Genomic DNA, 23,436 nt, shown 5'->3' with positions numbered 1-23,436 from the left:
ATGTCAGGTATTACTAAGAGTTGCATTAAAAACTTGAAATGAGCCCTGAAGAATTATGCGAATTCCTCAAAGCAAACGAGAAGGGTGGTACGTCCGTTCCTCCCGTACTAATCAATGGAAAACTAATCATAAATCAAAAGGGCACAGCTATGTGTCTAGACAAGTACTTCGAATCTGTTTTTTTTTTCTCAACCTACCAACTCAAGTTGTTACCCAAATGTGCGAACTGTCATGGAACATCTGGTGTCACCCATCGAGATTGCGTATAACGGGATAGCTTTATTATTACGAGAACTTGGTGTAGAAAAGTCAACCGGGCCAGATAATATTTCACCATTTATATTAAAAAAAAATTGTTTCGGTGGAACTGGCAAGTATTTCTGTGTGCTCTTTAACAAGTTTTTGAGAGACGAAGAACTACTATACCAGATTGGAAGGTAGCAAATGTGGGACCAGTGTATGAATCAGTAACCAAAAAATGTGCGGCAAATTACAGGCCGATCTTTTTTAATATGCTGCAAGATTATGGAACACGTGTTTTATAGTAACTTGAGTTCCCACTTAAACAATTTCCTTATCCGAGATAAGCGTGGATTTCGTTCTGGGGAATCCTGCAGCACTACACACCTTGATGTTTTTCACTTTCTTGTTGGAGCTATTAATATTGGGAACAATGGTTGACAGTTTGTTGCTGGATTTTAGATAAGCATTTTATCTTGAGAACCAGGAATCGTTATTTTACAAACGTGGCCTACTCTCGATTGACAATTATTTATTAGTTTGCCTCAAGGATTACCTGAGCGAACAAAAGCAATATGGTACTAAAAAGGTGAAAGATCCGAGTATCAGGTATCGCTTCTGGTGCCCCCGAGGGTTCTGTATTGGGTCCTCTGCCCTTCCTGATACATATTATTGATATCATTAATAAATTTCAATCAAATATAAACTTCTTTGCAGTTGACTGCATTCTATATATTGTAATTAAGTATGTGAAAGTTGTCAAACTCCTACAGACCGATATGGACGAAATTTCTGAATGGTGCTCCAGTTGGAGGATGAATCTGAACGTTAAGACGTGCGTGCACGTGAGATTTACTAGAAAAAGATGTCCCATTACATATTACTATATAATAAATAGTGAAATAATCAAAACCGTATGAAATGTAAATTACTGGGGTGTAACGCTGTCTTGTGATTTAATGTGGAAAGCGCATGTAGATATAACCCTAAAAAAGTACGTATGCCGAATTTTATAAGACGAAATGTCCAACAGGGATCAAGCAAAATTAAGAAAACTTTGAATTCTAGTTTTATTTTCCTATCTATGGAGTACGAGTAAATTGTCTGGGATCTCCCCTACGGTAATCTAGTTGATAAATTAAAAAAAAAACCAAAACGGGTGTGCTAGATTTGTTTTGAATAATTATCAACTTGGAGCGAGCGTCACCATTATGAAGGAACCCTAAATTGGGAATCACTTAGCGAACGAAGTAAATCTTTTAGGTTCAAATTTCTTGATAATGTATATCGTAATCGAATAGTAATCAGCAAGGATACATTTCTACATTACCCTTTTTATGTATAAGGAGTATTCACTGGGCGCCATATTTGTGGGTGCTGTCTAGAGCGCATGCTCAGAACGAACCCCCTTTAATAGGCTGCTAAGACCGACCATTTTGACGGTGTGGAATGCACGTTGCAAAAGAACCTCAGAAGCTAGCTATTAGCACGCGGTCAGCAGTCGCCCACACAGCTATGGCCGCCAGTGAATACTTCCAATCGGAAGGAGCAGACACAAAAAAAACGACCTTACTCTTGCCGTACTGGTATTTTGGCCTTTTCATTTTTTTCCAAAAGACAATTGAAGAGTGGAACAAATTGTCGAAGGGTGTATTTTTGCCTAAAAAAAAAGAATGTCTGATGGTAAAATAGGTTTTTTGTGTTTGTGTACTTTTAGCATGAAGTGAGTTTTGCCTTACATTTTATTTTTATTTGTGATAAATAAAATACTTTTTGTGATAGTTTTGACAGCGAGAGAATTTATCTACACAACGTTCCCTGTAATAACGCCAAAACGAGATTGCAGGTTTCCATGTAAATAAATAAAAAAGCAAAGGCTTCTATCAGAAGTGCTCTGTACTATCGGGGAAAAATGAAATGCGAACAGAGGAGCGCCTGGCTCGCGGTACAGGCTGCGCCGCGTGGAAGTGAGCCTAGGAGCGAGGGTGCGTGGCCCACTCCGATGCGTTCACGCCCCTCCCTCTGCGCTCCCCAAGCTTCAGCAGTCCGCCCCTTAGTGCGCTGAAAGCTATCACCGCTATCTTTGCTGGCTCAGCGCGTGCGGTGCAAAGAAGCTCGCCGCACTCGCGGAGAAGGCAATGATAGCGGTGACAGCTTTCAGCGCACTGAAAGGCGCACTGCCGAAGCTGGGGGAGCGCCAATCGAGGGGCGTGAACACATCGAAGTAGGCCACGCATCCTCACCCCTAGGTTCACTTCCAGGCGGCGCAGCCTGTACCGCGAGTCACGCGCTCCTCTGTTCGCATTTCATTTTTCCCCGATAGTACATGCGCTTGAAAGGATGCGGATGTCCATATAAAGGCCTTTTTACTTATCGTCTGCTAAGCTCTGATGAATGTGAGGTCGCAAACGACTCTACATTCACCCTCTGCGATCCCTGTCTCATTGAATTACGTCGCAGTTCACTCCCTACAAACTTCAGGGATGTCCTCGACCCTTAACCACAAAAGGTTTCTTAAGAAAAATAAAGATTGGTATTAGAACGCGTTTGATGATTGCGCCAAGAATATCAACTGTCATTCCCGAAAACACGATAAAAGGTTTATCGTCGAGAACAACCTACAAAGGTAAAAAAATTTTTTTCCCCCGTCTCTCCCATGGAGTCCCATGGACTTCCACGTCTCAAGCGATGGGTGTCGGTGGAGCTCTGGAGCCCAACAAGCCAAGCCTCAATCTGTAATCCAGCAGACTACTATAGAAAAATTTAAACTAGCCCGTAGTATTTCCCGCACTTTTGACAAGACGGGATCTCGATCCGCGGCTTTGCGACTTCAAGAGAAAGACATTTGTAGTCATGTTTAAGCGTAAAATCTACTGCAGGCTTGGGCACTGTAAATTTTCTAGTTGACAGTGGCAGTCGACTCAGTACATCTGCATGGGCGAGGCTTTATTCAGGACGGTAGGACAAGCCGTAGCTGTAGCTTGCAAATTTCGAGGCCCCCTTTGGGTTCTTGGAGAGCACTGCGGGGGAATTTCTTTGTCACCTCGTAACAGTCCTAACATTGGCTTGTTGTGTGTGACTGCCTGAAATTGTCAACCACATAAGCATTGCTGAAAATTATTTATTACAAACATTCTGGCAAGGGCTTCTTTCTCAAGGTGGCTGTAGTTTTGTTCAGCCGCCATTAGCGACTTGATGAGAATGCAATGGGCTTCTCCTCGCCCGTTGAATTCCTGTGCTCCAGCGCAGCTCCAATCCCGTAGGGTGAAGCATCGCAGCTGAATACGAGGTACTTCACGGAGTCGTAATGCACGAGGACACTAGCAGAATTCAGCAGTTTCTTTTTTTGCGCGGAAGAACCTTTCCTTTTCGACCAATTGCAGCATGTTCCTTTTCTAAGCAAATGATGCAAAGGCTCTATCCAGCGCGCTTGAGAGTTTGGGCAGGTACCGTTTATAAAAGTTGATGAAGCCCAAAAAGCTCTGTAGCTCTTTCGTGTCTCGTAAACTTGGTGCCTTTACGATTGCATCTAGCGTATTTTGGAAAGGGTGAAGACCAGTGTGGTCGATCAAGTGCCCTTGGTCGGTTCTCCACCTTTGAAGTAAAAAAAACTCGCAGTTTTAAACTTCAACTTCACTGCTGAATCCGTCGTCACTGAAGTGCCTTTTCAAGGTTTCTCGTGTGTCCAAGCACTCCAATTCCGTTGTTTAGATGTCGTGAAAGTAGATGACCACGCGCTTTAGGTCGCCAAGCAGTTATTCCATTTCTCTTTGGAAAATTGAAGGCGCAGATGATACGCCAAGAGGTAGCCTGGTGTACTTAAACAATCATTTATGTGTGTTGAATGTTACATACTTTCTTGAGGCTGGAGATAGTATTATCTACTGGTATGCATCTTTGAGATCAAGTTTGCTGACTTGATGCCTCCGGACAGCTTTATCCACAGCTCTTCGACTCTCAGGATCGAATACGTCACTACTCAGGCTGCTGCATTTACGGTAACTTTGAAATCTCCGCAAAGTCCCACTCGACCATTTTTTAGCACCGATGCAATCGTTGTCGCCCAGTCTGACGTCTTCACTTGCTGCATAATTTCTTCCTGCTCAAGTCGTTCAAGCTCCTGGGTCACCAAATCTTGCAATGCAAAGGAAACTTGTCGCATTAAAAAAAAGCGTGGTGGTTATCCATTCCAAACACAGATCTTGGCTTCCGCATTGTCCAACAGCCCCTGTCCCTCAAACAGTATATCTGGGAAGTTGCTAAGGAGACCTTTCACCGTGGTGTTATTGATGTTGACAATGTCAGCAACTGGAATTCCCAATCCATTGGTCCATTTTTTTTTTCCTAGCAAGGTCGGGAAGGTTCTACTCACACGAACAGAGGAAGGAGAGCTTAAGGATTTTTCTACTTTACAGTGACCCCGGCTCATCCTTGAACAGGATTCAGGTGAACAGAGCATTCTCTCAGGGCGACATCCAAAGGAAAAGCTTGCACTTTTGGAAATTTCTCTCGGAAATGTCTTGCCTCCATTACGGAGACGCCGGTCCTAGTGTTTAGCTCTAAGCCAACGAATTTGCCATGAGCATGAGTTAAGAAAATCGGTGGGACATGTGCCGCTTTCAGATACCATATGTTGTACGTCAGTTGGTCATCTTAACAGTCCTGATTGTTGGGGTCATCGGAGCTGTAAACTAGAACTGCCGATGCAGCTTTCATTGGTCTTCGTCCTGATTAATCCTGGTTGTCCTGCTTGGCTTTCCTGTTTCTGTTGACGCAACTTGAGTTTCAACATGGCCTTTCTTTACCCACCGCAGCTGAGTGACAATTTTCTAGTATTTGTTGCATGTCATATTAGTATAACGGCATCTGGTCGAATTATCTGATATCTGCAGCGGAAGCATCGTGGCTTGGTAACCTGCGCTGACGTTCGGCATGTCTCGACAGCTGGTGTCGTTTTAGTTGGACCGGTAATTTGTTTGGAGTATTTTCTCGTAGCTTCTATGGCTAGGACAACTTTGATTGCTTCTCAGAAGTCACTTCCCATCATCTGAAACTCGGGACTGCATTATGTCATTATTGATTCCACAGACTAGCTGACAGCGAAGGATGTTGTTGAGGACAGCGTTGAAGTCGAAGGAATTTTTTTTTCGAAAGGACGCTATAAAATTGCTTACTGACTCTCTTCGCTGACGAATTTTTGAGTGGAACATGACGCGCTTGACTATTTGGAGGGCTTAGGAGCGTAACTTCCATTTGAAACCAGAATTATGGTCGTAAGGACAACCTCCCTAGGTCTCTAGTTCGGGGCCAGGAAATTCATGAAACGTTTGTAGCTTTGTTTGCCTCGATTTGAAAAAAATACAGTACGTTTTTTGCTTTCGTGAGGTATATTGGTAATAAAGTACTGCTCCAGTACCTCAACATACTCCTCCCATTCGGCTTGCTCTTTCTGGTTCCAGCGTAGGCATCGCTCGACCGCAGAAAATCCAGAAACACTTGCCTTCTCATATATATGTAATGCAATATATAAAATGCAATATATTATTGCATATCATTATATTGAGCACAAGGATCATTCTTATTCATTACATTCTTAATAATTATCTGCATGTATTAAAACATATGGTCAAATAATTACAAATTTAGAAAGAGTAAATCCGCACAAAATTCAAACTTAAAGAGTAAATCCGCACAAAATTCAAACTTCAAACAAAACTTACACCACTTATTAGGCATTAAAACTTGGGTTTGGATTTTTGGCCCATGCAAAATAAAACGTTAAAAGTGCGAACAAAACGGAGACAATGAAGATGCACATGAGACAGGACAGGCGCTTTAATCCCAACTGTTTTAATTCGAAAGCATTAAGTGCCTCATAGAGCGAGCCGACGTCATCAGTCTTGAAATCACACCAAGCGGCTCTTAAATCCTTCTCCAAGTCAAGCCAGCTCCCATTCGCCAGTTAGCCACGGCACCTTTTACACCGCTTCGATCCCATTGGCTAGCTCGCGTCGTCCAGGCTCCCATTCGCTGGACACGAACCGTCATACAGTGGCAAATTGTTGAAACTGACGCTGCACGTCAGTTTAAACGGCCGGCCACCTCATAGAGCTACGTCTCCGTCAGCGCCAGGTCAGCACCAGTCAGCCCGTCAACACGCGTTGAGCAAGAATGATGTGCATGCTTTCGCATTAACAACTCATCAGAAGTGCTTAGGTGTACCCCGATCCCTTTTTCAAATCATTATCGTCACCTATATACACTCAATATTTTCCTAATCCGCATCGCACCTAACCTCACACGCAGACACCCATCCAGAAACGCCATTTCACTGTAAAGCAGATAACCAGACGGAGCGCTCACACACTTTTCTTATCTCGTTTTTGTGTGGAACACCTCTATAATCTCTCTTTCCGTCTTATATTTTTTCCTATCTTAGAGAAATCGTAGTATTCAGGTCAGATTTGCTCGACATAGCCCACAATGGTCAGGAAGATACCCTGCCCCCCCCCCCCCACCCCTCCCCGGTTGTTGCGCGCACACAGATTAGGTTCACGTGCTCTATGATGGAAGCAGCACCCAGTCTCCCCAATGTAAGCCTTGCCACAACAAAACAGAATCTCGTAAACCAAGTTGTTTAGACAATCGATATATTGCACCGGGTGTTTCTCGGAACACTGAGCTTGACGAGGCAGAAAAAAATTATCGTGTTCGAAGAACCACGCGGTTCAATATACTGGTTCTGTAACCAACTTGTTGTACGAGATTCTCTTTAGTTGTGGCAATGTATGCATTGGGCAGACTGGGCGCTGCTTCAATGATAGAGCAGGTGAGGATAATCTGTGTGAGCGCAACAACGCGTTGAGGGAGGGTGGATCTTTCTGATCACTGTAGGCAATGTGGGAGGACACCTGACCTAAATTACATGACTTTTGTTTAAAAAAGGCAGACGATAAAATTAAAAGAGATTACAGAGGTGTTTTGTAGATGCTTTCAGGCAGCTGTGCATGGGAGCCGCCATAATTGACCTTCAGTTCTTGATTCCTCTTATTCCGTTCGCTTCACTTCATCATTGCCACAGCAGGGCTGGTTATTGCCACTTTAGATGCCACTGTGTCCTTCTCCCCAGCAAAGGCGCTTGTGGAGACATGTCAACGCCCGCTTCAGTGGCTCGGCATCTCGGTAAGAAAAGAGAAGGTCGGCTATGGCGGCTCAATCTGGCGGGCGCTGAAGCAGATAGGCTTCAGCGCGCGCCAGATTAATTTGAAGCAGATAGGCAGCTCCGTCTTCCTATTTGCTTCAAATTAAAAGGCGTTTTTGGATGGCTGTCTTCGAGTATGGCGATGAGTGTGATGCGGATTTGGAAATAATGCGTGTATATAGAGGTGACGATTCTGCAAATAAAAAACTAATTGAGAGTAAATCACCTGTCTTGCCGTGTGTGCATCTTTACTGTGCCCGTTTTGTTTCCGCTTTTAACCTTTAATTCACTTATTAGAAGGTGTTCCCGGGGAAATGCAACCGTGCTATTGGCTCGGGTAGAAAACAACGCATCGTGGATGCGTTCAAAGTGTCTGTTAATTTTTACAATATTAGGCTTAGGTGGAAGCAGACTTGCCTTCGTTACTTGAAAAATGTAATGGATTAGAATTACAAATTGCCGAACCTCAAATGTAATGGATTACCGTTACAAATTACTTTCGCTGAAGAGTACCGGATTACTTTACTTGTTACGTTATAAATTACTTTCACGTTACTTTTTCCGCACACTTATCTAGAAAACAATAGAAAAAAGTTTGAAGGTTTTTTTTCAGAAATGTTCTTCAGCACCATTTTTTTTAATTTTTCATACGCCCGTAATAGTAGTCCTTGTACAAATAAAACATTGTATTTAAGAGAAAGAGTCTAGGTGGACTCCATTCACCTGTAAGCCGACAAGGCACCAAAAGCTGCACCCAGACCCGCCATCCCGCTAGCTTACAGCCTCCGGAAATGAACCCTGGAAAGGTGCAGACAAAGGTAGCGGTGCGCATGCTCAGTAGCAGCGTCTGCCTCGGCTTCGAGATTCGGAGCTAAAGAAGCGGTCTACGAAATCTGTCTTTTGAGTCGGGTGTTTCGCCTGTTATTCGCAACGAAATAAAAAGGTAGTTATAACGCTACGATGCAAGGGCCCTAAAAAAGTCAAACATAAAGTTTGAGCCGAAAGTTCGTGGAGCCCGACGATTGGGCACCGGCGTAAAAAGCACAAAGTCATCGTCATGATAGACTAATCGGTGCGCTCTGTGAAGTTCGACCCCAACTTTGTGTTTGGCGAGTTTAGAGCTCTAGAACGCAGGTGTCGCAGCTTACCTTGATGTGTTTCCGTAGATTAGAGTTTGTAGTTCTTGCTGATGACAATGTGTGTGTTTTTGGCAAGCAAAGTGTGCACTGAAACTCTAGGTTTCGGTTCTCCTTATTGCTCTGAATTTTGAACATCTAATTAAGAGATGGCCATGGAGATGACGGACACTCCATGACCGAAAACTCAACCAGTCAGAGAAAAAGTGGCGGTTACGGATTATAGATCGTTCAACGGTTCTCACTTTCATATCAATATTCATGGAGGCCAGGAGAGGGAAGGGCATCGAGAGCGAGTGATGCGGTGGCCATCGGTCTCACAAAACAATAGAGGATCACACACGTTTACGCGATCTCTCTCTCTCTCTCTCTGTCAGCACTCCTTAGATAGTCTAACCCCCCCCCCTCCATTTCATGTTGACAATTCGCTGTAAAGTGAGCAGTGGACTCGACCGCCATGCCCAGACAAGTAAACCAAACGAAGTATCGTCCGTGCCCTCGAAAACGATGCTCTTAGCCTCGTGCTGGGAGCTTATGAGCCATGCCTCAAGAGCGTGTCAAACACAAAGAGCGCATGTCAAACACAAAGAGAATTCGACGCCCTGCGCGAGGCCACATCGTCTTTTAAGCGAGTTGTGAACCAGCGAATCGAATGGGTACAGACCCGCGTTTGATGTCGGTGCAGGTGGCGGGAGACATGGAAGAAGTTGGAAGGGGTGAAACGGTGTAAAAGACAAAAAACAAATGAACGCGAAGAGCTTTCTCCTGCCCGGGAGACGAAGAAAAACACGATCGAAGTCGATGGAGAGCCTACTCGGCGTTGCCTTACTTAATTTTTGGCTTTCGTATATTTGTACATGCCTTGCCTCTTTTTTTTTTAGTGGCTCTACTGTCCGGTCATACAAAAAAATCGTGTTTTCTTTTTGGCTATTCTCCCCTTCCTGACGTTTTCTATTGTGTTGAACTTGATCTCTTTATGCTGCTGATGGTTCTGCTCGTATTGCTCCAAGTACTGTATCGTGCTCATATTTTTTAAAAAGTAACGAGTAATTGAAGTAATACGTTACCAATATTTTGTCAAGGAGTCCCACTACAAATTACTTCCGAAAGAAAGTAACGTGGTAATTAAACAATTACTCAAAGAAGTAACGAATTACAAGTAATCCGTTACTTGTAACGGATTACTTTTAAGTTTGGGTGGAAGTCGGATAGTAGAAAAATGTCGTCTTCCTCAATTATATTTTTTGATCCCGGCAGCAGCTCGGACACTATGCCTAACAGGCTGTTGTATTTCTTTGTTCAGATTCTCCTGCTGCCATATGAAACGACAATCTTCAGATCTGGGAACGATCTTCACTGCAAGATCACCGTCGGCAGCGTGGGTGAAGATGTCAGCATGACCAAGGGAAACCCGTCATCCTTCTGCAACTTCACGACGGTCAGTCCCACGCTCGACTACGAGAATTCCTGGGGCGCTGGTGAACCACGTGGGACATCTACATCACCATCCAGGGCTGTAAAAGCAAGCCGCATCGGCGACCTTGTCAGTGGGCAGTTCGGCAGCAGCGCGGGCACTATGCCTAACAGGCTGTTGTATTTCTTTGTTCAGGTACAGTGCTAATCCCACTTGTCTATAACGCGGAGCGTGCGGCTTTCTCCGGGGAGCGCTAGACTGGTGGCATTCGCGAAAACTAACTTAGTCACGTCGCGCAACATGAAACGGCCCACTCCAGGGGTGTCCTGCCCACTCTATCAGCTGGCGGCGAACGCGGAAGGCTGCTCGCACGCTTTTTACAAACATCATTGCTCGAACAATAAACAAACTATAGCATGAAGGCGTATCAACGATGTCGTCATCAAAAAAAAAAAAAAATATATATATATTATAGATCACTTTACTTTTATCGCTTATCAAGCTGATAGAGCGGGCAGGACACCCCTCGAGCGGGCCGTTCCATGTTGCGCCACGTGACTAGCTTACTTTCCGCGAATGCCACCAGTCTAGCGCTCCCCGAAGAAAGCCGCTCGCTCGCGCGTTATACAGGGTGTCACAAAAGAAAATTTACACGGTATTTTTTACCGCAAAAATAAACTAGGCATCGCCGAACGCTCATTCTCCGCCCAAAGGTAGAACTAGACGTTACAACCATATGCCAAAGTTTCAGCCCGATCCGATAACTTAATCAAAAGTTATAACTGATTTTCTAAAAATCTCAATGCGAAAATGGAGCCCATTTTTGCCCGTTTTCGGTTTCTGTTGCCATAGTTCCCCATGCATCTCAAAACTCCGTTGGCCGCCATTTTCCCATTGAAATTTTCAGAAAATAGCTTATCACTCCTTTGTCAAACGGGTCGCTCGTTGGGCAAATGGGTCGCTGGTCTGGGCAAATGGGCGACTCGTTTGGGCAAAGTTGTCGCACGTTTGCTCAAACCGGTGACCATGTTGCAAACTGTACCGGTTTAATCAAACGGCTCTTAGGAGCCCGTTTGATACTGCGTAAAGATCGGCGGCGTGGACACGCCTAGCGTTTCATTCGTGGCAGCCAATGTTTCCGGAAGGCTGGGAGCGCCGGTTCATCGATTTCAGATCGTCCGCGTAATGCAAGTAACTATATTTATATTTCAATTGCGCTGATGTTCGCTTATATTGCAACTAAAAATAACACCTTTTTTGTTGCTGTTGTTTTACGTAAACGCGAGGCGTCGGTGAGCCGATATTTTTGACAGAACTTTAAAACTTTGTCCACCTTTGTTGCCTCGATTTACTTACTCAGCTCGAATCTCCCTCGCAGAAGACGCGACCGCGTGAAAGAATGTACGTCTGGACTCCGTTTAGCTTTAATTCAAGACGCAGCGAAGGTAGCACGCGTACACGCGGTTGCAAGAACATCGAGCATTGCGAGAGCACGCCCGCCGTTGCAGCAGTCAAACTAGTACTTTCTTCGCTCGGGCGCAAGCCGGGCTTCTGGCCGGCCCGGCGCCATTTCCAAGGTTCGAGCGTGCTAAAACGCGCGCGCGCGTTTTTTTTTTTTTTTTTTTTCGAGGTTACAAACACACATCTCATTGGAATGCCTGGGGAGAGGGAGAGGGGCCATCCCTGTAGTCCTCGCCCCCTCCCTCCTCTCTTGTCACCCGTCACGTGACCTGCAGCCGCGCGCGAGCTACACGCTGATAAGCACCGAGATCCGGAAGGGTGCGCCTAGCAGCCCCTTTTTTCTTTGTCTGCCTGTTGTCAGTTCCAGCTCGACCTTCGCGCGTCCACCTGCTTCGACCTGTCGCCTAACCCCGCGGTCTTATTAGGATGTCTCTCGACAACGTATTGGATGTGCCCGAAAGCTATCAGTGTTCGAAAAGTCCTACGCCTATATCGGCAACAAGCGATTCTTCAAAGAAGTCAGGAAATCTTGCGGTTTGGTTGGGTTCGGCAACTGACAGCTTGTGCGCCACATCGTGTTGAAACTTCCAAGAAGCCGTTCCCTCTCATTTGTGTTTGTGTGGTTGTCCTGCTTTGACCGTGTCGACAAATATCGCGGATTACATCTTTCAAGTCCGCTATTTTTATGGTAAGTGCACTGCAACCTTACTTCTTGGCAACGATTGACCGTTCTTCTGCTCGTACTCTTCCAGATTATCTATATAAGTATGCAGCGACTATTCTCGCGGCAGCCGGGCGAATAATTTCCCGAAAGTCTACCTTTATAGTCTAGAATTACCTCGGTTCTTGTTTGGTTTGCTATCTTCTCAGTTGTATAAAAGCTTAGAGTGCCTCTCACATTTCACAGATCGCTTGCACTTTTGTACTTGTCTACAGAAGACGTAATAAACTTTGAGGAGAATTGAAAACAATCTTTTTGTCTGTTTTCCTGTCCATTTGCAAGCACCTACGTGAGCACATTTGTTCTACGTGTTTCCTTCATGTTATAAATAAGTTTATGAGTTTCGGAACGTCTTAAATAAGTTTAAGATAACCAACCTACCAGACGATCCCCGTTTAGGGCTAGCGCATAATTTCCCGATTCAAAAAGCACGTTCAAACGTGTGGTCACGTGCAAGGTCGAACGGGCACCTGTATCAAACGGGCACCCGTTTCAAGCTGGCACCTGTATCAAATGGGTACCGTTTCGAGCGGGTACCGTTTCAAACGGCTACCCGTATCCCATAATCACGTTTGATCCAAACGGGTCGACAAGTTTGCACCCGTTTGATTTACCAGTTTGCCACCCGTTTGAATTTCAAATGGTATTTTTCAGTAGGGGTACCCGATGGATCAGTAGAAGCATGGGGTCAAGCTGAAGAAAAATTAAGAAAACTTTTATCGGACTGTTTTGATGGGGGGAAGGGGGGGAAGAACTGACTCATGGTCGGGTTTTACTATCAAGCGTGCTCATAAGCTGGGTCAGTTTGCCGCAAACAAGTGCAGGCCGATCATTGTGAAGTTTGCTTTTTTTAAAACAAAGGCACAAGTGCTGCAATTTAGGGAGACACTTGTTAATATAAGCGTTGGTGAGGATTTCTCTTTTACGACACGTTTGGCGCGGCAAAACTTAATTGAGTTTAGTGAATCGCAAGGTTCAACTTTCAAACTTAACTATGACAAATTGTTCATGAACGACAAGTGCTATATCTATGATCACGAACTGGGCCGCGTCTCGGAACTAGCCCGTCCGCATGCCTCTCTTGATGCAGAGCGTCACGTTTCAAAACCTGAGGGTACAACTACCTTTGATTAGCAGTTATTGAGGGGCAGTGGTCATCATGATGCTCTACGTAACGTGTCCGTCCTCTTTACAAACATACGAAGCCTAATAAAAAACCGTGATGAATTATGTTCCACGATCGATATTTGTGACGCCAGCATTGTTGTGCTGACCGAGACATGGCTTTTGGCAAAGATAAGAGACGCAGAGTTGTTTCTTGGTCAAAATCACTTTAATACGTTTCGCCATGATAGGGATGAACGAAGTGGCGGTGGTGTGTTAATCGGCGTTAGAGACTGCATCTCGTCATTCATCGTGGATACTAACAGATCTCTTGAAATCATTTTTGTTTGTGCTACCATTCAACACCAAAGGATAATTCTAGGATGCTGTTATCGCGCGCCTTCATGTTCAGCTGACTTCGCTGATAAATCGTATGACATATTGAATGCAGTTTTAACACGTTTTCCTACCACACCACTACTGCTATTAGGTGATTTTAACTTCCCAAACATTCTATGGGGATCGAGTTGTCCTTACAGTGTGTGTGCTAATTTTGTGGGTGTTGCATCCGAATTTCATTTGTCTCAGCTAGTCAACACGCCTACTAGAATAATGCCTACTACGTCAAATATTTTAGATCTCATTCTGACTACTGTGCCTAGTATGATTGGTCCAATCTCTTATCTTCCTGGTTTTAGCAATCACTCCCTGCTACATTTTGTGCTGACTATTCCTTTAAATTGTGCTAGTAATAAGAAGAAATTGTTTCTCGACTACAGCAAAGCGAAATTTGATTCTATTAACGATGATTTATGTTCTTTCTTAGATACACACTTTGAAAGGTTTTCGGAGCGCTCCGTTGAGACAAACTGGTCAATTTTTAAAGAAATGATTAACACACTTACTGAAAAGTATATTCCTTTAAAAACTATCATTGTTAATGCCAGTTCACCATGGTTTAACAGAGTACTCCTCAGACTTTCTAACAAAATGAAACGCCTATTCAGAGCCGCCCAAGGTACGCTCTGTCCTGTTCGCTGGCAGAAATACGCAGACGCTGCTGCGTGTTATCAGAATGCGATTAGTGATGCGAGGTCTAAGTTCTTTAACCAAGTCCTGCTATCTATGCTTCAAAATAACCCTCGTCAATTTTGGCATGTTATGTCCTGCCGTGATAGGCAGCCTGTTATTTCCCTTAAAGACGGTGATAACTCTGCTCAGGTCGATGAATCTTTATGTGCCTCTATTTTTAACGAAGTTTTCTCTAAATCTTTTTCTGACCCTATCAGCAACACTGATCCGTCTTTTGTGCAAGCAATTTTTCATTAATGGATCATGTCATCATTAATCCCGATGGTGTTGCAAAAATTACAAATGGCCTTAAGTTGTCTTCAGCTACTGGCACAGACGATATCAACTCCAAATTTCCCCCTCAAAGCAGCTAATCAGTACTCTTCCCTCATGCTCACGAGAATATTTCAACAGTCATTTGATATCGGGGTTTTACCAAGGGACTGGAAAATTGGGAAAGTAATTCCTCTCCAGAAGGCTCGTGACAAGCACTCCCCATACAACTACAGGCCTATCTCACTAACAAGCATTCCTTGTGAAGTTTTCGAGCACATCATATATACGCAACTTGTTAACTTCCTTGAATCTAACTCCTTCTTCACCTCAGCTCAACATGGGTATAGGAGAATGTTCTCATGTGAAACACAGCTACTGTCCATTACTAATAATTTTCATGTTGCTTTTTATCAGGGATCTCAGGTGGACTGCATATTTCTTGATTTTTCAAAAGCTTTCGATAAGGTATCCCATAGACTTTTACTCCATAAATTAAGCAAACTTAACATCGACCCTAACGTGTTTAATTGGCTGATAGCATTCTTAACGAATCGTTCACAATTTGTAACCTGTAACGGTATTAACTCTACCCTCACATCTGTTTCTTCTGGAGTACCTCAATGGTCTGTTTTAGGTAAATTACCTTTCCTGATTTACATTAACGACCTGCCCAATGTTGTATCCTCCTCTGTAAGACTATTTGCTGACGATTGTGCCATCTACCGTATAATGTCTAATGACTCGGATTCCCGACATTTACAGCATGATTTGGACTCTATTTTGAAATGGGGCGAGCTTTGGTCAATGGAACTTAACAATAAAAAATGTAAATTAATGCGCGTAACCCGTAAAGTTTCTTTTCCTACTACTTACAAACTCAATAACATACCATTATAACCTGTTGACTCTTACAAGTATCTGGGTGTAATCCTTAGCTCTGATCTTTCCTGGAATCTGCATGCTACTTACGTGACTAATAACGCTAACCGCGTGCTTGGTTATCTTAAACGGAACTTTTTTCTAGCCCGTTCATCCTTAGAGATTTTTTTTTATAAAACTCTAGTACGCTCTAAACTTGAATATGCAGCTTCCATCTGGGATCCCGATATGACCTACCTTAGTGACCTAACCGACCCCATTCAGAATAAATCCGCACGTTTTATACTAACTAATTATAACCGTACCACAGGTGTGACGTCACTGAAGAACATTTTACTTTTACCCAGCCTCGCACATCGCCGTAAAATTTCTATCATTTGTCTTTTTCACAAAATATTCCACCACAACACAGTATTCAGAAATCAGCTATTAACCCACCATCCTTCGTTTCAGCACGTCTAGATCATCAGCACAAAGTTGGAGTTCCATCTTGCCGTTATAACAAATATTTTAACTCGTTTATCCCGAGAGTCACAAAAGAATGGAACCAGTTACCTCCATCTCTTGCATCTATTGTTGATTGTGATCTTTGCGGCACAAGTGTTAGTAGCAATGTTCTTCCTATTACTTAACTCATGTTTCACTGTTGTTTCATGCTGTTTTTGTTTTGTTTGTTTTTCCCACTCCTCTTTGTAATGCCTCTGGCCCTAAAGGCAAAATAAATAAATAAATAAATAAATACGCATTATAATTTCGATCTTTATCGTTCTATCCCAGCTGCTCTCGTCACATTATCCGGAAGTTATTTACGCAGGCCTAAAATAGGATTTTTTTTTCTCAAAAAGCCAGGTAGATCGCCTGGCTTTATTGAAGGGGAAAACAGCAAAACAATAATTTATGACTCGGCGAATGCACCCAATTGGCACCCGCCTTATTGGAGAACGTTTAGAGCCTTAAGTGTCCTCTTTTCTTCTGGAATAAGTTTCGTAAACACGACGCACTCCGCAATATTAGTCTAGTCGCAAAATACCTAGGTTCTATTTGTCGGCAGTTAAATTCGACCCTTGTTTCCTTGGTGAAACTTGAGGATGTACCGCAAGGTATCATCGTAATCACCTAAATTTCTCGTAGCTATTGTAACGATGCGACTCAAGCGCGTGCCCACGGATTTACCGAGGACGACGAAGATGCGCGCGAAGGCGGCACGCCACCGGAACTTCTACTCTGTTCCAATACATCCAAGAATATCGCCTATGCCATAAGATTACAATATTATTCTGAATCTCCGCTAAACAAGCCACTCAATTGGCTGTGATTAGTTCTTTACCGGGAGCTCAGTGCGCAGCTTCTGCTAAAACCATTCGGGGCGAAACGTCGTCATTTTCGTGCAGCCTGAACCTGTTGCTTAACGCCGTCGGATTTGAGAAATTTGATTTCTTTGTGTGTGCGAATTTAAGTGGCCGTGCAACAGCGGCTCAAGAGTGGGGTCTAAACCGAAACGGTAACCTCGGGGGCGGCTGTCGCCGAACCGATCGAACTTGTATTTTATTGTGAGATATAACTGAGAGTCAGTTTACATATAAAATAGCGCCAAATTTTATGAATATTTAAGTTTAACAATCAATTCGAGTAATTCGGAAATGTAACAACACCTCTTTCACTGTTAGCGTTTTGGGGCTACAAAATGCAAACTTTCTGTTAGTTATTTTTCTTTCATTTTTTTAAGAATCTTTTTATTAGTGTGCTTTCTTGCAAATATTATTCCACGATTACGTTGTCCAAAAATCCGCTGCGTGGGGTGCTGTCGTAACATCCGGGTCCATGTTGCCTGTAATAAAGGGATAGTTTTATTTTAAATTGAACGTGCGTGTGGTGATAGGTATTTAGAGATGCCTCAAATATATATATAATGGCCACACTTCAGTAATAAAAAACCGCTCTTTACAAGTTTATATAAAATATATTTTCTTCCGCTGAAATTTTTAAGTCGGGTAAGCAAGCAGCAACCCAGTTGTTTGAGTTTTTGTATAGAAAGGTAATGTAACAAGAAAGATCAGAATCATTTTTTCTAATAAACTTAAAATGCACGGTCTTTTTGTTCTTGTCTGAACTAATCATTTTCGGCATTTTAATGCCAGAAATAAGCAATAACAAGCATCGTACCTTTGACGCTTTGGTGACATGCAAAGAACTTTGTACCTTCCGAATAATAAAATATATTGCTTACTAAATACTCCAAACCTACACTCCTATAAATGTGATATCGACTGGCACTACTTTCGTTTAATTTGAGTTATTTTCACGACAAAAAAAAATTCTAATTTTCATTAAAAAATAAAATTTAGCCAGCTTTTGAGAAAGGTTCATTAATAAAAAGCATTTTTATTTCTTCTTATTTTTTTGTTATTTCAATGATGTTAACTTTCTATTAACTTAATCAAACTTTCCCCTTGTTCTCATATTTCCTGTAGCTTTATGTTGTTTTTCGTACTGACATACTACCGTCTTGTCGATTTGGTTGCATTGTTTGATCGCTTGATCAAACATTAAACCCAAATAATAGAAGGGAAAAAAAGGTTTTCGCGCAAGTTGGTTTTACTGTAAGGCATTTAGGCTTGATATGCTACGGGCAGTGTAGTTGCAAGCGTTCGGCTTGGGAAGGGAAGGGGCGGTGGGAGCTGGCTTTGATGGGAGGCAGGAAGAGAAGAGGGTGTTGCGAACATTAGAAAAAAGGTCTGCTCTTTTTACACCATGGCTAAGCGTACTTTTGTTTTCCTTTAATTTCAATGCAGGCCTTCAAGTCAGGGGCAAATCCTATATGTACACTACTCGATAGAGAAAAAACACTACACACTGAAAACATACAAAATAAGTGATTCGCCAAAATGATATATATTGAAGCGAAATGAAGCACACAATTCACCGGACTCAAGTCTGCCCATTCAAGTGAAAGGGAAAAAAAAGCACGCGATTGCCAGTGAATTTAGCCGGATTAGCGGAGGGCTGGAGGCAGTCATTCAATTCTGATACTGGTACGTTCACAAATTCCTTTCCCCTCCCTAGCCCCTTCAAAGTCAGCTCCCGCCATCCCTTCACCTCCCAAACGCTTGCGACGCCACTGCCCTTGGAATGGGAACCTTACAAAAAAAAAAAAACCTAGCTTCAAGTAAATCCGACCAGCGAAACTACCGTTTCGTCGATTCGCACCCATTCTCCACTTCTCAAAAAAAAAAAAAAAAAAACTTTGATTAGGGCAATACAAAGTTAACATAATTGGGAATGTTAAAAATATACTAAATATACAAAAATGCTTTTAAAAACGCGGGCTCAAAAATAGCAAAAATATATTTTATATGAATAAAAATGTAGTTGTTTTCGTGAAAATGAATTTGCGTAAATTAGAACCGGTATATAGCGCATGTAAAAGACTGCAGGTTTACCGTATTTAGTAAACGACATGTGTGATTAATCCTAAGATACAAGGGTCCAAATATGTCACTAAAACCTGAAAAGTACGATGTTTGTCATTTTCGGTCTTGTACACGTTACTGGAAAAGAAGTAATCGCTTACTATAGCAATTACTTTTTGTTGAAAATATTCAGTTATATTACTTGATTACCCAATAAGAAGCGTAATTGAACGTTGCTTGAAAATATAACCGTTACTTTTCCGATTACTTCAGATTTTCAAAGGGAAGCATTTTTCGGCCGCTTTGAAATTGTGTCTTTCGTACCTTATATTCTTTGATAAGAATCATCGAATTGTAAACTACTCATCTTCCTAATCCTCCAATTTTGGTAAACCGTTCTCCTGTCGGAGACATGGTCTGAGGATTCATTGGTCGGAAACTTGTACATTCAAAGCGCGCCATTAAAAAAGGTAAGGGAAAAATAGGTACAGTTACGAGCAAATTTAGTACCTCTAAAGGTAATTTATTTAATTACCTCTAAAGGCCCACAGGGGTAGTACATAGAGAGGGGGTACAAAAAGCATCGTCATAGTCGTACAATGATGTAATTGTATGAACATATAAAAGGAAACATAATCACGCTAATACAGCTCAATAACGCGTTACATGATGCATGGGCACGCCCACCGGAATGTGATAAGCCCTAAGTGATTAAAAAGCAATAAAGAAGAAATATACAAGTGCTACCAAAAAGAGTGTACACAGAAAACCTTATAGAAAAGACTTAATAAGCGATGATGACACATACGATTACTGCCTTATAATTGCAAAGTAATCATTACCAGATTACTGTATATGGTAAAATTTTATTACTTATAATAAGTTGCATACAAGTTCAGTCATCGTGCTTTTGACCTTTGATAAAAAAAAGGGGGGGGGGGGGCTGCCGGCTTGGATTTTCTGAGACCCCTTTGACAAATCCATTTCGGGACCCGAGGCACAGGCCCACTTACAATATTACATCATCTATAGCCCCCCCCCCCCCCTCCCATTTCCACACTATGGTTCAATGTTGTGATGTTTTCAGTGGAGGAAGAGAGATAGAGTGAGAAGACAACATGGTTGGTGTTGTTATTTGCGTCCCCATGTTCTTTTATTGAGATATATTAGTATTTAAATAGTTATCAAATACTCAGTGGTCTATTAAGAATACTGGCCAAGTGTAAACATTACTGCTTATTGTTATTTTGAAACATCGGAATGCATTTATAACTTAATATCTCTATTAGCACTGAGTTGTTTTCGTTCAACTAATAGCAACACACTTGCGTTCTACAAACCCAAAAGATGAGCAAGGGAGTGTGGAGGATTCAAATTAATATGCGCAGGTTCACATACCTTATACCCATTATGAACGAGTTCGCAGAGCACTCGGACAGCCTTTCGCTGTTCTCCCCATCCGGCTTCCCCATAAGATAGCCTTCATTGTACGGGCACCATGATGCCCCATCACTTCCTTGAACATACTCCCAACCAGGAGGGCCTTGACCGTCTTCCACGGCGCCCATACTAGAAGGACAAAAATATAAATGTTTCTCATGAAGTCCGCGCACTGATGGAAACAAAGAAACAGATTATGAACGAGGCCGACTTCCAAACACAACAATCACAATGTTTATTATACATTTTTTGCTAAGTTATTTTGTTAAATTGCAGTTATGAGTCAGATGATAGCTTAAAATAAATTATATGTTTATCCGTTTGACTTATGGAACCCTGAAAAACTATGTAGCAGCCAGGCAGAAATAACATGAAAGGAGCAGGTTGTGAGTGTCGGGGCGTACTCCGTCCAGAGATAAGGCGTAACGCCTTTCAGACCAATGGCAGGGGCGAAGCGACCAGTTGGAAAGAGAGGAACAGGAGAGAGCTTTTTTTCGAAAGGATTCAATGTATGCACAGTTTCCGAAATAGTGTTAGCAACCTGCGTACGGCACTAGCGTCCGCTATATGTTCCTCCTGAGACCCTACTACTGTTAGAAAGAGAGAGCTATGCTTTGAACTGAGTAAAAAGAAAAAAAAAATGAATCTGAATTGAATATCCCAAGTTTTCTTTTGGGAGGAATCACTTGTCTCCCGGAACGAGAGGTGTACCTCGGTCCCGCGCCGACTCAACTAGCTCTTTTATTTAAATATTTATTTATTTATTTACCCTCAAAGTCCATAGTACATTTCAGAGAGGAGTGGACACACAAAAGGGATGGCAACGAAATCGATCTACGAAGGGGTCTGTTACTAAGTGTTTGTTTGAAAAAGAAACGTCAGTGATGGAGGCAATTGAAGCGGGAAGGCGGTTCCAATGTGTTGACGTGCGAGTTATGATTGACACACTGAATGCGTTAGATTTGGAACTTGGTATGCCAACGTTATGAACGTGATCGTAAACGAAAATCGTGCCATGAATGGCAGCGACGGCACGGACGGCGAAGGCACTGCACGACAGGGCAAGACAGCAAGACCGACGGTGTCCGAACCACCACGGGATGTTGAACCTCGACCGACGGGGGAGCCTGGAACCGGCGTGGTCGGTAGCGGTGAACTTTTACGCTGGCGGTAGGGCACCAAACTTCGCCGGTCGCAATAAAGAACCGCTCCAGTGCCCATCTCAACCACGTACGGCCTTTTATGCTGTGCCGGACTTAGAACAGTTGCCTACTGTCGATCCGGCTGCGTCCAGACGGGTGCCCCCCTGAAGCTCTGGAAGTTCTCGGTCCCGGTGACGGTTACTGAAGTTGGCAGGCTGCTTCTTGCAGTAGCTGGAATCCCTTGCAACCACGACGTCTCTCCTCAAACCAAGGAGCTGAAGCTGCTCCTCCGTCTTCGATAGCCGCCATCTGATTTGGCGTCGATCAGCAGTTGCATAGGGCTGAAGCTTGTGACGCCTGGCATGTCGCGACAGCCTAGGAATGCCAAGTAAGGGTCTTTCTCCTTATGGAAGAGGCTTTTGATGGTACGAAGCATCTTTTCTAACTCTCCATTTGACTGGGGGAACTTTGGGCTGCTGATTACGTGAGCGAAGCAGTACGACTTTGCGAACACAGCAAACTCCTGCGACGAAAACAGAGGGCCGTCATCAGATCACGCGGTCTTGGGAATTCCGTAGCGAGCAAACGTGCGTTTCAGATTCTCGATTACTTTTCCTGCAGGAATGTTTTCAAACTTCACCTTCTTTTGGTAGCGGGAGTAGTAGTCGACCAGCAGGATGAAGGTTTGGCTGTTTAAGTGGAAGCTAGGTCAACGCAAATGACTTCCTATGAATTGCCCAGGAAACTTATGCTGAAAAGGTATTCCGCCAAATCGACTCGGGATGACACACACCTCTCTGAGTTTGCCCACGAGTGAGTTGATACTGGCATATATCGGGGGCCACCAGACCAACGTAGCGATTGATCCCTTGATGATTGTCGTAAACCAATGCGGATATCATCGGGCGAAGCTAAGCTTGGATGACTGCCCTGGTTCTCTTTAGCAGGAGACCGTTGCAGACGGAATGTTCTTCTAGCACTAGTGCATATTAGGTCACATGAAACGGTAACTTCGCCTTCGAGGGCGTACCACCTTGACAAAGGAAAAATGAGAGCACTCCTTACGCCAGGCGACACTTCAGCCATATTGAGATCATCCAACGGGACAGGAAGCACATAAGAGAAGCCCTTCACGATTTCAGCTGCAAACAGCTTAAGGGAGTCCAACCCTCCAATCGCACGAGATGTCTTCCATGGAATCCGAGACAGCCTGACAGCCGTTGCTAGAAGCTTCCCAGGGACGTGAAGCATCCTGAGCTGGTCCCGCATGAGGTTCAGAAGCAACCGCTGAATCCGGGGTGGCCAGATGTCGAGCTCCATCTAGCCGAAAAGAAAGAGAAGAGGCCTGTGGTCCGTCTCGGCTTTAAACGAGATTTCCCCTCATGTTCTCGTCGAACCTCTGTCACCCACGTGGCCGCCAGAGCCCCCTTTTGTGTTTGGCAGTAACGCTGCTCCGTTACTGCCAGATCTTTCCATGCGGCGAAGGCAACAGGTCGTCGGTACCAGGTCGGCTAAGTCTAGAGTAATACTCCACACAGCCCGAGGAACTTGCATCTGAGGAGATGAAGGTTGAGTAGGACGGGTGGTATTCCAAGATGCAGTGGTCCGACGTGGGAATCTCCTTCAGGGCAATAAAAGCGGCGTCTTGCTCGGATGTTAAGGTACACTGTGCGTTCTTGCTGAGGAGTGCCCTGATTACCTCGATAACTTGGACCCCGTGGGGAAGAAAGCGGCCAGACCGGTTGCCCATGCCGAGAAGCCATCGCACCCCCGCGACACCCGTCGGTGGGTTCGTGTTCTTCAGCTCCCAGAACTTGCCGGGGTCAGGTATTGTCCCGTCAGCAGAGACGACGACACTAAGAAAGGACACAAGGAAGACGCCGAAGCGGCACTTGTCCTTATTGACAGTGACACCCACATTTAAGAGACGCGACAGGACTA

General features: G+C 43.7%; 1 protein-coding gene across 1 annotated transcript in view; it reads right to left on the bottom strand.

Moving 5' to 3' along the window:
- Positions 1-17,261: 17,261 nt before the first annotated feature.
- LOC120846288 (venom metalloproteinase antarease-like TpachMP_A) overlaps positions 17,262-23,436 on the bottom strand; it is a 39,082-nt gene continuing 32,907 nt past the window's right edge. The window contains exons 8-9 of the mRNA XM_040218001.1: positions 20,312-20,482; positions 17,262-17,331 (exon numbers count right to left, since the gene is read on the bottom strand). Of these exons, the coding sequence (XP_040073935.1) occupies positions 17,262-17,331; positions 20,312-20,482 (241 nt within the window). The remainder of the gene's footprint in view (positions 17,332-20,311; positions 20,483-23,436) is intronic.

Source organism: Ixodes scapularis, unplaced genomic scaffold (genome assembly GCF_016920785.2).
Source record: "Ixodes scapularis isolate PalLabHiFi unplaced genomic scaffold, ASM1692078v2 PGA_scaffold4__175_contigs__length_147842914, whole genome shotgun sequence".
Taxonomy (NCBI): domain Eukaryota; kingdom Metazoa; phylum Arthropoda; class Arachnida; order Ixodida; family Ixodidae; genus Ixodes; species Ixodes scapularis.
This window is presented reverse-complemented; position numbering and strand designations above follow the sequence as displayed.